General features: G+C 59.4%; 1 protein-coding gene across 1 annotated transcript; it reads right to left on the bottom strand.

Annotated features, from left to right (window-relative positions):
- Nucleotides 1-724: 724 nt before the first annotated feature.
- Nucleotides 725-11475, bottom strand: NR2F6 (nuclear receptor subfamily 2 group F member 6). The gene is made up of 4 exons (XM_043911059.1): nt 10506-11475; nt 6859-6953; nt 2918-3502; nt 725-1459 (listed from the first exon to the last, which is right to left on the bottom strand). The coding sequence occupies exons 1-4, from the start codon at nt 10787-10789 to the stop codon at nt 1185-1187; spliced, it is 1239 nt and encodes a 412-aa protein (XP_043766994.1). The 5' UTR covers nt 10790-11475; the 3' UTR covers nt 725-1184.
- Nucleotides 11476-12148: the final 673 nt, after the last annotated feature.

Here is a 12148-nt window from a genome sequence, read left to right as displayed (position 1 = left end):
CATGTGACAAAACAATTTTAAACTGGCTCGGGCACAAAAGGGGACGTCTGGGCTCATGGAACTGAAACACCCAAGGGTTTCAGATATGGCTTGATCCAGGGGCTCCAAAAGTATCCTGGGAAATTGGTCTCCTTTTTTGCTCTGCTTTATCCTCCTAATTTCCAATCCTGCCGTTCAATCTCACTGGCCAGCTCTGGGCCACATGCCCTCCCTAAACCAGTCGCTGTGGCCAGCGAAATCAAGGGCTCTATCTGGGCTAAGATCATGTGACAGAACTAGCCCCAAACATTTCTCCCAAGGACACTGGGGCCCAGACACCATGATTAAGGGTTGACCAAAGAAAACAAAGGGACTTCCCTGCCAGTCCAGAGGTTAGGCCTTGGCATGGTTGGGGAACTAACATCTCATAAGCTGTGTGGTGCAGCTAAAAAAAGTAAAACAATCAAGTGCTTAGTCCAGGGTTTGTGTGAATGTACGAGGCTCACTTTCATAGGCCAGAATCTAAATTCAAACCTGAGCCATCTGCTCAGCCCAACTCCTACAGACTCACTGGCTGACCTCTGGCCTCTCCTTCCAGCCTGTTTCTCCACAAAACTATCCCACACAAACAAAGCCCGCAAGTAGGGCTGTTGTTAGGTTGTAGGTGTTCCAGCTGGGCTGGGAGTGGTTCCCCACGGTAGGATGCCTTCTGTGTCACCCCTCCCCCAAGATGATGGAGACTGTACAGGTAGGAAACTTCTTTATTATTGGCCTTGATTCATCCATCATGTAGTGTCCAACATGGATTATGTATCCAGAGGATCAGTCTGGCACTCATCACCCCTGCCTGGCTGCAGCTGCCCCTCCAGTCCAGACGCCAGGAATTTGTCCATCACACCAGAGAAGCCACACCCCCACGAGTTCAATCTTGGGGCACCAAGGGACAAGGCTGTCCTGGGATTGGACCCTCTGTCTCGCCCCTCATCTTGATCAGGGTTTCTGGGGAAGACTTGACTGGAGTCTAGACAAATCAGTCTCTTTTTGGTTTCATTGATCATTTAGAAAACAGAAAAGACAAACATTTCACAGTCTTTAAAAAATAGGAGTCTGAGGAGGGAAGCCAGGGTCCTCTGTCCAGGGGAGGCTCCCCCCCAGAGGCCTGAGCATCCGTGTCCCTTGAGGTCTGCAGACCTGGCCCTGTCTGGTCACTGGCCTGAGCCGTAGGGCCAGTTGAAGGTACTTCCTGACAGCAGCATGTCTCGGATCAGCGTCTCGATGGGCGTCTTGCCCACCAGGCGCATGAAGAATAGCTGGGAGATGAGGGAGGCGGGGACCGCACGCAAGGCAGGGAGCCGCAGCAGCAGGCGCCCAAAGCGCTGGGGCTGCGATGGGTACTGGGCCCGCACGTACTCGGTGAGGGCCACCTGTGCCTTCTCCTGCAGGCTCTCCACATGCGCTGGGTCTGAGAGGCCGCAGGCATCTAAGGGACAAGGGAAAGGTCAGAAGTGGTGGCAAGAGGACACAGGACCCCAGGGCTGACCGGGGCTGGGGACACCACTCAGGGCAGTTGGTACAGAGGAAGGCACTCAAGGGATGAGAGATGGGGCCTAGGGCACAAATGGGGGTATCTAATATCTAAGGCGGTGTTGGTCCCCAAGAGATATTAAGGTGGCCTCATCTGAGGATGATGACACAGGATGCAAGTAGTGATGTCTCAAGGGTGGAGGGGCCCTGACTAAAGCATTTAACAGGGAGACAAGTTCTAATCAAGCTTAAGGAGGAAGGAATTCCCTGGTGGTCTAGTGGTTAAGACTGCACTTCCACTGCAGGGGCTGCAGGTTCAGTCTCTGGTTGGGGAAGTTCTACATGCCAGGAGGTGAGGCTGAAAACACCCCAAATAAAAAGCTCAAGGGGAAGAGGGGGCTGGCAAGGGGACTTAGGAAGAAAAGCAAAGCCTAAAGAGGGATTTCAGACACACTAAATAGACCTGCCTTGTGAGTGAAGGTGACAGGTGAGAGCCCTATGAATGTCCTGGGTAAATAAAGAGGAGCAAAGCCATATTATTGGATAAAAGCCACCTCCCAGAGTAGCCTGGGTCTGGCTCCCGTATCCTTGGTTCCAGGAGACACCTAGTGGGACCTCCTTGCAAAGTACAGAGTCTGCTATGCCACCACTCCCTGGAATAAAGCGGGGCTTTGGCGGTGGGAGGGTTACTGAAGACTAGGAAGGAACTAAGATGCCTCCGCCCCTAGGTGGGAGGGGCTTCAAGCCACACCCCCTACCCGATCCAGCTCAGCTGGGGGTGGCCCCTGGAGCCGGGCAGGTTGGGAGCCCTGGGTCAGTGGTCTCGGGTCCTAGGAATTAGGGAGCGAAGGGCCCAGGAGAGCCCAGAACCAGGTGTCAGAGCACCCCTGCCTTTCATAAGTGGAAGGCAGTCCTCCTTAAGTGGTCAGTAACAAGAGGAGCATCCTGATTTGGCAGATGAGGGTCAGAGAGTTTAGGGAGAACAGAAACCAGTAAGTGATGGACAGAGCCAAGTGGGCAGACCTCCCCTCCCGCGGCCCCCCACCTGTCATTCTGCCGTCAGTGCCCACTGACCACGATGAACACCTTGATGAGGGGGCGAAGGGTGGGGGGTCTCAGGGAGCCTGAGAATCAAGGAGGGAGGCTGTGGGGCCTTAAGACGTGGAGCTGTGGGGGATCAAAATTCTTAGGAAGGCCTGGAATCAGGGGGTGGGGCCATCACGGTGTCAGACCGCCTGCATTGCCTCCCCCACTGTCCCCCAACAGCGCTAAAGGTGCATGCAGGGACGCAAGTCTGGCTAGCTGTAGATCAGGAAGTGGAGAACTAACGGGGTCAGGGTCAGGAGCTAGGTCTCTCCCCTCCCCCACCCGGCCCCTCCCACGGCCAGAGCCCCCCCATTTCAGGGCGTCTCACCAGGTGTGAAGAGCGCGATGGCCTTGAGGCAGCCATACTCCGCGGAGTCGACCTGCAAACGGCCCAGTTTGTCCACCTGTTCCTGGAAGGCGCGCACCTGGTCCATGAAGGCCACGGCACGCTCGGCGGCCATGGGCGCGGCATGCAGGCCGGCAGCGGCCAGCAGCGGCGCCGTGTGCAGGGGCAGCGCCGCCTGCGCCGCATTCAGCACGAAGAGCTCGCTCCAGCTGAGGCGCAGCAGCGCCACCTGGTCGGCCACCGGCAGCTCGGGGAAGAAGGGCGCGTGGCGCGCCCACTCCACGGTGCTGAAGAGCAGCCGCGCCGCCAGCTCGCACACGTTGTCGATGCCCAGCACAGCGCCCGCCGCGCCGCTCCCGGCTCCAAAGGCGCCCGCGGCTCCGGCACCGAAGCGCCCGGCCGCCGCGGGGTAGGGCTCGGCACGCAGCAGCTGCGCGATCAGCTCCGACACTGGCTGCCCCGGGAAGAGGTCTCCGCCGGCCACGGCCAGCGCAGAGCCAGGAGGGCTGCCCGAGGAGGCTGCCACGGTGCCGGGTAGCGAGTGCGGAATTCGGCCGCGCTGCACCGCTGTGAAGGGGAGACAGAGATTGGTGGGGGGGGGGGGGGGGGGGGAGAAGCGGGAGCAAGATTGCCAGCCCCGCAAGAAATGCGGAAGGTACAGGAGAGGGAGGAGGGGAGAGGGAACGGGGGGAGGGGGGCAGGGATCAGGAGATGGGGAGTGAGGACACGGGAAACCAGAGAGGGGAGAGGGGGGTGTGAGGAAGGGGGGGAGGAATTAGGGGGAAAGTAGGTACCCCGAGTCACGGGGTGGGGCAAGTAGGGAGGAAGAAAGGTTGGAGATAAAATGATCAGAGGGTTACTCATTCCCTCCACTCCAAGCCCCCCAACTCAACCTTTCTCTGAACCCCCAATCCCTACCTCATGGGCACAATGCTTGTTGGGAGGACAGAGGCCAAGGTCTTGCACGCCCCACCTTGCTCCACCCTGTGCCCTCAACCTGAGGTCAGTCCAGCCACCATCAGACTACTACTTTCAGAGGAGGAAGGGGGCGGGGGGGAACCATCTCAGGTGGAAATGGGACCACTGGGTGAGGGCTAATTTAATTCACACATATCCCCCTCCCCCTCTTCTGGACTGTGAGCTCCCCTCTGCAGCTAGGGAAGCCAGACCTGTCAATCATATCCTCATCTGTCAATCATAGGAGTCTAAGAGCTGATAATGGGTCTAGGGGGGGCAAGCATCTTCCTAGGACATGGGCACATAGCCAGCCTACCCCTCAAACAAGTGATCAGTAGGGGCTGGCACTGATCTCTCCTATGGAATTAGGATATTTCTCTACCTCCCAGCCCCACCCTCCAGGTCATGGCCCCCTAGAGCAGCTCTCATCTGCCTGGGCCTCTGCAGTGACCTCAGTGTTAAGGATGAAATACTGGTCAGCAGCAAAAAGTCTGTTAGCGAAAAGTAGTGTTAGTCGCTCAGTCGTGTCCGACTCCTTGCGATCCCATGGACCGTAAGGCTTCTCTGTCCATGGCATTCTCCATACAAGAATCCTGGAGTGGGTAGCCATTCCCTTCTCCAGGGGATCCTGACCCAGGGATTGAACCCGGTCAGCAGCAGGTGCTCAGTAAACATGAGATTCCATCAGCAGCTTTGCCTGTGATGGGGAGGACCAATTGCTGGCCTTGGCCAGTGTCCCCAGGGATCAGGTAGGTGAGAAGAGGAAAGCTGAGGTGCAAGGAAGAAGGATGGCTGCATGCCAGCCTGGCCTGTGCCACAGTGGGCGGGGTGGAGGGGCTGACTGGGCTGGGTGCCCGGCAGAGACTAATTAATGAGCTTTAATGAGGTGGCATGCCCGGTCTCATCACCCCCATGAACTTCTGGTCAACCCACCATGGAGCAGAGCGGGAGAAGTATGAAAGTGGAGCTGAGGGCTAGCAGAACTGATCAGGGAAGCAGGGTTCAAGCCTTATCCCATGTGATTTGAAGTCTCAGGAACCTCTAGTCTGTCAAATGGGTGTAGCCGGGTTGAGGGCCGACAATGAATCCCAATCACCCTCTGGCTCACTTGGTTCTAAAGCCCACTGCCATCACTCATCCATCACCTGGCCACCTCAGGGTCTGTGCATTTGCTGTTCCTGCTTCCTGAGAACCCCTTCCCCAGCTCTTCCCATTAAGCCCAGACTGTGTGGGTTCAAATCCCAACCACAATTAGATTGCTCTCTGTACTCTTTCCCCACCCATGCAGTTGATAATAATCATGACGATGATAACCCCAATCACTGAATTAAGCGAGAATGTATCTAACTGGCTTGGAATAGCTTTTGGCACATGAAAGTAAAAGTGAAAGTCGCTCAGTCGTGTCCGACTCTTTGGGACCCCATGGACTACACAGTCCATGGAATTCTCCAGGCCAGAATACCGGAGTCGGTAGCCTTTCCCTTCTCCAGGGGATCTTCCCAACTCAGGGATCGAACCCAGGTCTCCCACATTGCAGGCAGATTCTCTACCCGGTGAGTCACAAGGGAAGCCCAAGAATACTGGAGTGGGTAGCCTATCCCTTCTCCAGCAGATACTCCCAACCCAGGAATCGAACCAGGGTCTCATATTAAGAGCTAAATGGATAGTAACTCAAGCCAAGAAACATTAAGCACCTTCCATGTTTTAGAACCTGGTGTAGGCCCTGGGGATGTGTCAGAAAACAAGACAGACAAAAGTTTCTGACCTTGAGGAGCAGACATTCTAATGGAGGAGCAAGCAAACTATAAAGCAAGATAGATGGCCTGAATGAAGGGGTTGCAAAGGGTAATCAGGAGGGGTTCTCGGAGGAGGTGGTGTTTCAGTAAATCTTAAAAGAAGGTGAGGGAGGAAGCCATGTAGGTGTCTGGGGGAGGTGTTCCAGACAGAGGGAACCACCTGTGCAAAGGCCAAGAGATAGGGCTGTGTTCAGGTCATGATCTGAGATTATTACTTCCACCTCGAGACTTTGAAGATCTGAAGCCTGGATTTGATGTGGATTTTAGGTCAAATTCACAAGTGGAGACAAAATCCAGGTTGCGGGGGTGGGGGTATGGGCAGTCACCCCCAACTTCACATGACCAGAGAGAGTGATCAGATGATCTTAAGAGAAAGACTCTGGCAGCTGTTCCCAGCTTCTTTCACAGAGGCTCAGCAGAGAAGAAACCAACAGTAGAGCAGGAGAGACTCAGCTTTTAGACACAGAAAAGAACTGCCAGCCTGGCTCATAAGAGTCCAGGCAGTGACACGAAGTCCAGCCTTGGGGCCGTCATTGAAATGGGCCAGATTCTGCTCCCTAGCCGAGTGCTTCATGTAGAAGTCTACATGTTCCACCTGAATTCTAAGAGTGATCGGAGTTCTAGACCTAGCTGCCCTTTGCGGATCCACCCAAGTCCCCAGGGCAAGGACAAGAGGCTGGGCCTCCCTCTGACTCCCAGCACCCCCGGTCAGGCGGAAGGGTGAGCTGCCCTTTGCCTTAGTCGGGTGAGTTCCTGCCTTGGGCAAACACAAGGCAGAGGGTGGAGGGAAAGCAAATCAAAAAAAAAAAAAAGGTACATCATTGTTCAGAAAGTGGTGGCCAGGCTAGAGGGCAGAGGATTACCGGGGTTAACTTCAGGTTCTCTGCCCCTGAGGCCGGGTTGGGAGAGGTGGTGGCGAGAAAGGTTCTAACATGGGCCAGAGTGGGGGAGCCCCTTGCAGCCCAGTTCTGCCTCAGCCACCAGGCGGCCACAGATAATTGGATTCCTCCAGCCCAGGGCCAGATCGAGGCCCATGGGATCTCAGGATCGGTGGTAACGAGGTTAGCAGGCGCCAGACCCCGCCCTCCATGGCTCCCAGACCCCGAGAGAGGGAGCAAAGGGCAGGCCACTTGTTCACCCCCTGCCTGCCCCACCCCAGCGGGGACTCACCTTCCTTCCTCATGCCCACCCGGAAGCACTTCTTGAGGCGGCAGTATTGGCACTGGTTCCGGTGATGCTGGTCGATCTGGCAGTCACGGTTGGACCTGTGGGCATGCAGAGGTCACCAAGGGGATCACCATGACACCTACATTCTGGCCTGGGAGCCACCAGGACCACCCCCCATCCCTACCAACAACCTGGGCTGGGCAGGTGACCCCAAAGTGGCACAGAGGTGTGCAAAGAGGAAAGGACAATTTGGGGGAGTGGAGACAGATGAAGAGCAGTCTGTGGCAAAGTGCATTAGCATGCCAGGGAGGGTTATGTTGGAACTGGGTTTTGAAGGATGAATACAAGTTCCCCAGGTGACCAGAGGCAGTTCCTGGCAGAATGACAATGATAGCCAAAAGTTTTCCAGTTTCATTTTACTTGGTCCTTGTCAGGCCAGGGGACAGGGTCTTTGTCCCCAGGGCACTGTGAGAACAGAGAAGGAACAGGGTCACCGAGCAAGACTTTGTGAGTTGACTTAAGAGACTAGAACCCAGGCCAGTCCTCTATGGTGTCACAGCACCATGGGGCCCCAACATTACTGCCTGACACAAGGCCACCATCAATGTATAAACAAACAAAAGAGTGAATGAATGAATTCCTGTACCCCTCGAAGATGTCAAACCCCTCCTCTAGAAAGACCATCCAACACCTAAGGGAGCCCAAGAAGCTTCCTCCAGGCAGTCCTCTGGGATTGCTGGTGCCTCTTTCAGGGATGGGACATGTGGCCCCGCCCTCTGAAACAATGAGTTCCGTCCAAGGTCAGCTGCAAGTTGGAAGGTTCAGGCCTTTGTTCTTTCAATGTCCCCAATGCCCTTTTTCCCCTTGCCCCCGGCTCTATGTTCCCTCCATATCTCTCTCCTCTGAGCCTTTTGAGGCCCAGGCTGAGGGCTGGAGTCCCAGCTGGGCACCAATAGGGTACTCAGAGCCAGTCACAAAGGAAGACAGATACTTAACGAAGTTGAAAAGTCAAACACATCCTAGCTGCGGACACCCGAGGCCCGACCCTCGGGCAGTGACTTCTCCACTGAGCCTTGGTTTCCCCATCTGGACTCGGGGGGCCAGAGGCCAATTCTATACGGGATGCACTCATTCTGGAGAAAACTGGGAGTGGGGGTGGGGGAGGGTGTCAAGACTTGGGCCCACCTGGGAGTCCCAGTGGCCAATTTTGGAGAGGTGAGGCTCCAGAGGGCCTCTGCGTTCTGCAGCACCAGCCTCCGAGCCCCCAGGAAGAGGCCCTACTGGGGCAAAGGGAGCTCAGGCAGAACCAGAACAAAGCCCAGCAGGCAGGCAGTGGGAGGGTCCTGGGCAGCCGGGTGGAAACAGCCAGGCCTGGGGCAGGCAGGCAGGGGCCTGGCTCGGGTCCCCCAGACTTCAGGGGTGCCCTGAACCTTCTGCCTCAACTTCCCCAGTTGTAGAGTCAAGACAGATCTTCTGTCCCTCCAGATGGGGAAATAGGAAGTTCTACCTGTTATCCCACCTAAACAGCACATGCTTTGCCAGACCCCACAGTCCAACTCTGCCTTCTCCCTGGGCTTCTGGCTTTCAGTCCAATTTGATCATTGCCCTCTTTTGCTCACACACCTTCTTCCATGGTTCCCCATTACTTTCACTCAAGAATTTCTGACCCACTTGGCTCTAACTTCTCCTATGCCTGGGTGGTCTCACCTTACATCACCCTTACATCACTGATCCCCAATCCTGCCCACTCAGTGTTTGCTGGAGCCACACTCTCTGCAGGAGTGCCCTTCGCTTCTACCTGCTAAACCCCTCATGTTTCAAGGTCCACCTCCTGTGGCCTTCCTCTGTGACCCTCGGGCAGAGCTCCTTGTTCCTCCTGGGACCCCAGACCATCCCTCCCTCTGGCCCAACCCAGACCCCACAGACTAGGACGCCTGTGTCTCACTGTGTCTCCCTCAAACTGGGAGAAGGCTGGGCTTGGAACTGGGGTCTTTTCTAGGGTGCTGGTATCAAACCACCCACGTCAGGCCCTGGGGGGTCTTTGTTGATTCAACCTGAGGCTCAATGAGAAGCAGTGACTTCTCCCGGTCACACAACACAGACCTTCTAAAGAACCTGCTGGTGCCAAACCAGGCCCCTCTCCCTGGCCTTGGTGCTCCCACTCTAAGGGAGCATCTAGGACCCCCAAACCACCTGAGCCCCTCCCCTGCCCTCCCTAAAGACCCGGCCAGAGAGCACACAGTTATTCCAGCAGCAAGAATGAGGCCAAACTCTGGTGGCCCAGTTAGCATTGGAGGAGGGAGTAAGCCAGCTCCGCGCCATATAGAGCCACCCCCAACAGGCCAGATCTGGGGCCAAATCCCTGCTTCAGGTACCCAGGACCCCACCCAGTGGCCCTGCCAACAAGCCCTCCATCAGCAGCTCCCCCTGGGGAGGTCCTGACCCAGACTTGCCTGGCCCCCCCACCTTCCCAACCCCACAGCTCCCTTGCTAAGCCCCAAGTGGGCAGGGTCTCTCCCTGGGTGACCCAGGGCAGGTGCCAAGAGCTTTCTGGGCCTTAGTTTTGCACATGTGGAAAATGGGACCCTCCAAACTGGCTCTGCAGAGCCCAAGTATGTTCCTGGAGGATGCAGAGTAGGGGTTTGTCAACAGAGCAAAAGGGGACTCAGCAAAAAGTGGTGGGAAAGGGGGGTCCTAGACTGGACACCCAGTGCCAGCAGCTTCTCCCTTAGACCTAATTCCCCGGGCGGGAACCAGAAAAGCTAGTGAGGTCACACCCGGCCAGTGGGGACTCCAACCTAGGATAGCCCAGGGCTGCTTCTTGTAAACATTCATCCCCACCCAGTCTCAGAACCGACAAAAGTTTCAGGGATTTTCCAGGATCCCAGTTCTGCACCTACTCCTAGCTGGGGGGGTGGGGACGGGGGTGGGGGGGGGTGGCGTAGAGCGGGGTGCGGGGCTGGAGCAGCCAAGATGCGGTCAAATCCAGCCGCCACCTCGGACCTCTCACATCAGTTTCCGGTGACCCAGGGCCCAGAGAGCGCCCAGGGGGATTCCCCCTGAGGCGCAGGCCCAACCCCCAAGGCAGAAGCGCCCCCCTGCCCCATGCGAAGGAAGCCGCCCCGTGCCACCTAGTTTCGCTCCAGCCGCCGCCTCAGTAGTCAGGGCGACTTTGGAAGTGATATTTGACCCCAAGGGCGCGCCGTATCGATCCGCGCGGCCGCAGACAATGGCCCCCGGACGCTGTGAGCTCCACAGTCCAAGTTCCACGTTCGATCCCCACCGGGTCCCCGGCGCGCCGAGGTTCCCAAGGGAAGGGATGCCCTGGGATTAGGGACCCACCCCTGACAGCACCCCAACCCCTCGCCGCGCAGAGCTGACCCCTCTCCGGAGAAAAGGAAGGGAGGAAGGAGGAGCGAGTAACTGGGGCGGAAGCCGCCAGGGACCACCTGATGGGGGGGACCTGCACCGATACAGCGCCGACTGTATACACAATCCCAGGAATGTGATGGAGAGGGGGCGAAGGACCTGTGCCCCGATCTCAGACGGGCAGTAGAGACCCAGGGAAGGTCAGCGCCAGGCCCAAGGTGACCGAGCAGGTCAGAGGCCCGGCCCGGGTGCCGGCGGCGGTGCGCAGAGAGGGGGCTCACCGGCAGGTGTAGCTGAGGTTGCGGCGGATGCTCCGCTTGAAGAAGCTCTTGCAGCCCTCGCAGGTGAAGACGCCGTAGTGCTTGCCGCTCGACTTGTCCCCGCACACCACGCAGTCCACCTGCAGCCCCGGCCGCTCCTCGTCGCCTGGCTCAGCGTCGCTGGCGGCACCGGGGGGTGAGGCCGAGTCTTCCTCCGCCGCGCGCGGGTAGCCGCCCGCCTTGTCCACGCCATTCGTGTCGCCGCCGCCCCCGGGGCCGCCCCAGCCGCCGGTCACCATGGCCATAGCCCCCGGGCAGCGGGGCCGGGGCGCCCCCTCCGCGTTTCTCCCTCGGGGCACCCCTCTAGGCCCGGGGGACCCTAACCGGCGCGCATCCGGTCCCGGTGCGCGGGGGTCACCCGGTTGCACCCCCAAAAAAAGTTTTGCAGCAACTTCCTGCGGCCGGTCCGCGCGCCCGGGCGGAACTGGTCGGGCCGGTTCCAGGTCAACTTTCCCACGCGTGCGCGGGGCCGGGCCCCGGACCGGGGGGGCGCGCTAGAGGTGCTGGCCAGGGGCCCCGGGGACTCGCGCCCCGCCGCCCTGGGGCCCCGGCGGGGGAGCTCGGGCCATGGCCCGGCCCAGGCAGCGCAGGGGGTGCCCTCCGGCCTGGCCGCCGCTCGGCCAAGGGCTGCGGCCAACTTAGCGGGCTGCCATCCGAGCGCGGGAGGCCGGGGGGAAAGTTTGGCCGCAAGTTGCGCGGCCGCCCGCGGCGGGGGGGAGGGGCGGCGGGCGTGCGCCGGGGCCGGTCACCGCACCCCCTGAGTCCCCCAGGGCCCCCGGCGGCCGCTCGGGGCCTGCAGGACCGCGGGCCGGCGCTTCCCGAGCTGCCGCCCCCGCTGCGGCCGCGCCCGCCCGGCCTGGGCCTGTGCCTGAGCCCGAGCCTCGCTCTCGCCGCCGACCCCGCGCGCCGGCCTCGCGCTGCGGCCGGTTTGACACACAACGTTCCATTCGCGGGGCGGGCGGGGGGCGGGGGCGGGGGCAGGGGCGCGCGCCGCGGGCTGGGGGCGGGCGCTCGTTGCCCCGGCGACGGCCGCCCTTATAAGGACATGGGTGGCCGTGCGCGGCGCCCGGCGCCCGGGCCGGCGGGAGGGGCTAGGGCGGAGCGCGGGGCCGCAAGGCCTGACCCTCCTCCCTCCTCCTCCCTCGCTCACCCCACTCCCACCCCAGTCCTCGCCCGGCTCCAGCCTTAACCCCTGCCGGGCCGCGGCGGGAGCCTGGGCCACTGCTGCCCTCTGCCCTTCCGCAGCCTCGCCAAGATGTCTCTCTAAGGCCCTCCCCTCCACCTCCGGCCTTGGAAGTTGTGTAGCTCAACCGCCCTCGAGGCGCCCCTCGGCACCACCCCCTTGCATTCCCGGCAGAAGCAATAATGGGGGGCCGGTTGCACCGGGGGGCACGCCCCTGCGCAGTACACACACACACACACACACACACACACACACACCACACACACCCCCCTGGGGCATTTCTTTGCACAGTTGCATGATGGATTGTGTTTGCTTCCTCTTCCAGAAAGTCGCGGCGTCCGACCCCCACCCCACCCTTTCTCCGCTTGGGCTAACACCTGGTGTTCGGAATCTCCGGGGGGGAAGGGATGTTGTGGTCTGC

Source organism: Cervus elaphus, chromosome 9, assembly GCF_910594005.1.
Source record: "Cervus elaphus chromosome 9, mCerEla1.1, whole genome shotgun sequence".
Taxonomy (NCBI): domain Eukaryota; kingdom Metazoa; phylum Chordata; class Mammalia; order Artiodactyla; family Cervidae; genus Cervus; species Cervus elaphus.
The sequence above is the reverse complement of the archived record's forward strand: the minus strand, read 5'-3'. Positions and strand labels throughout refer to the sequence as shown.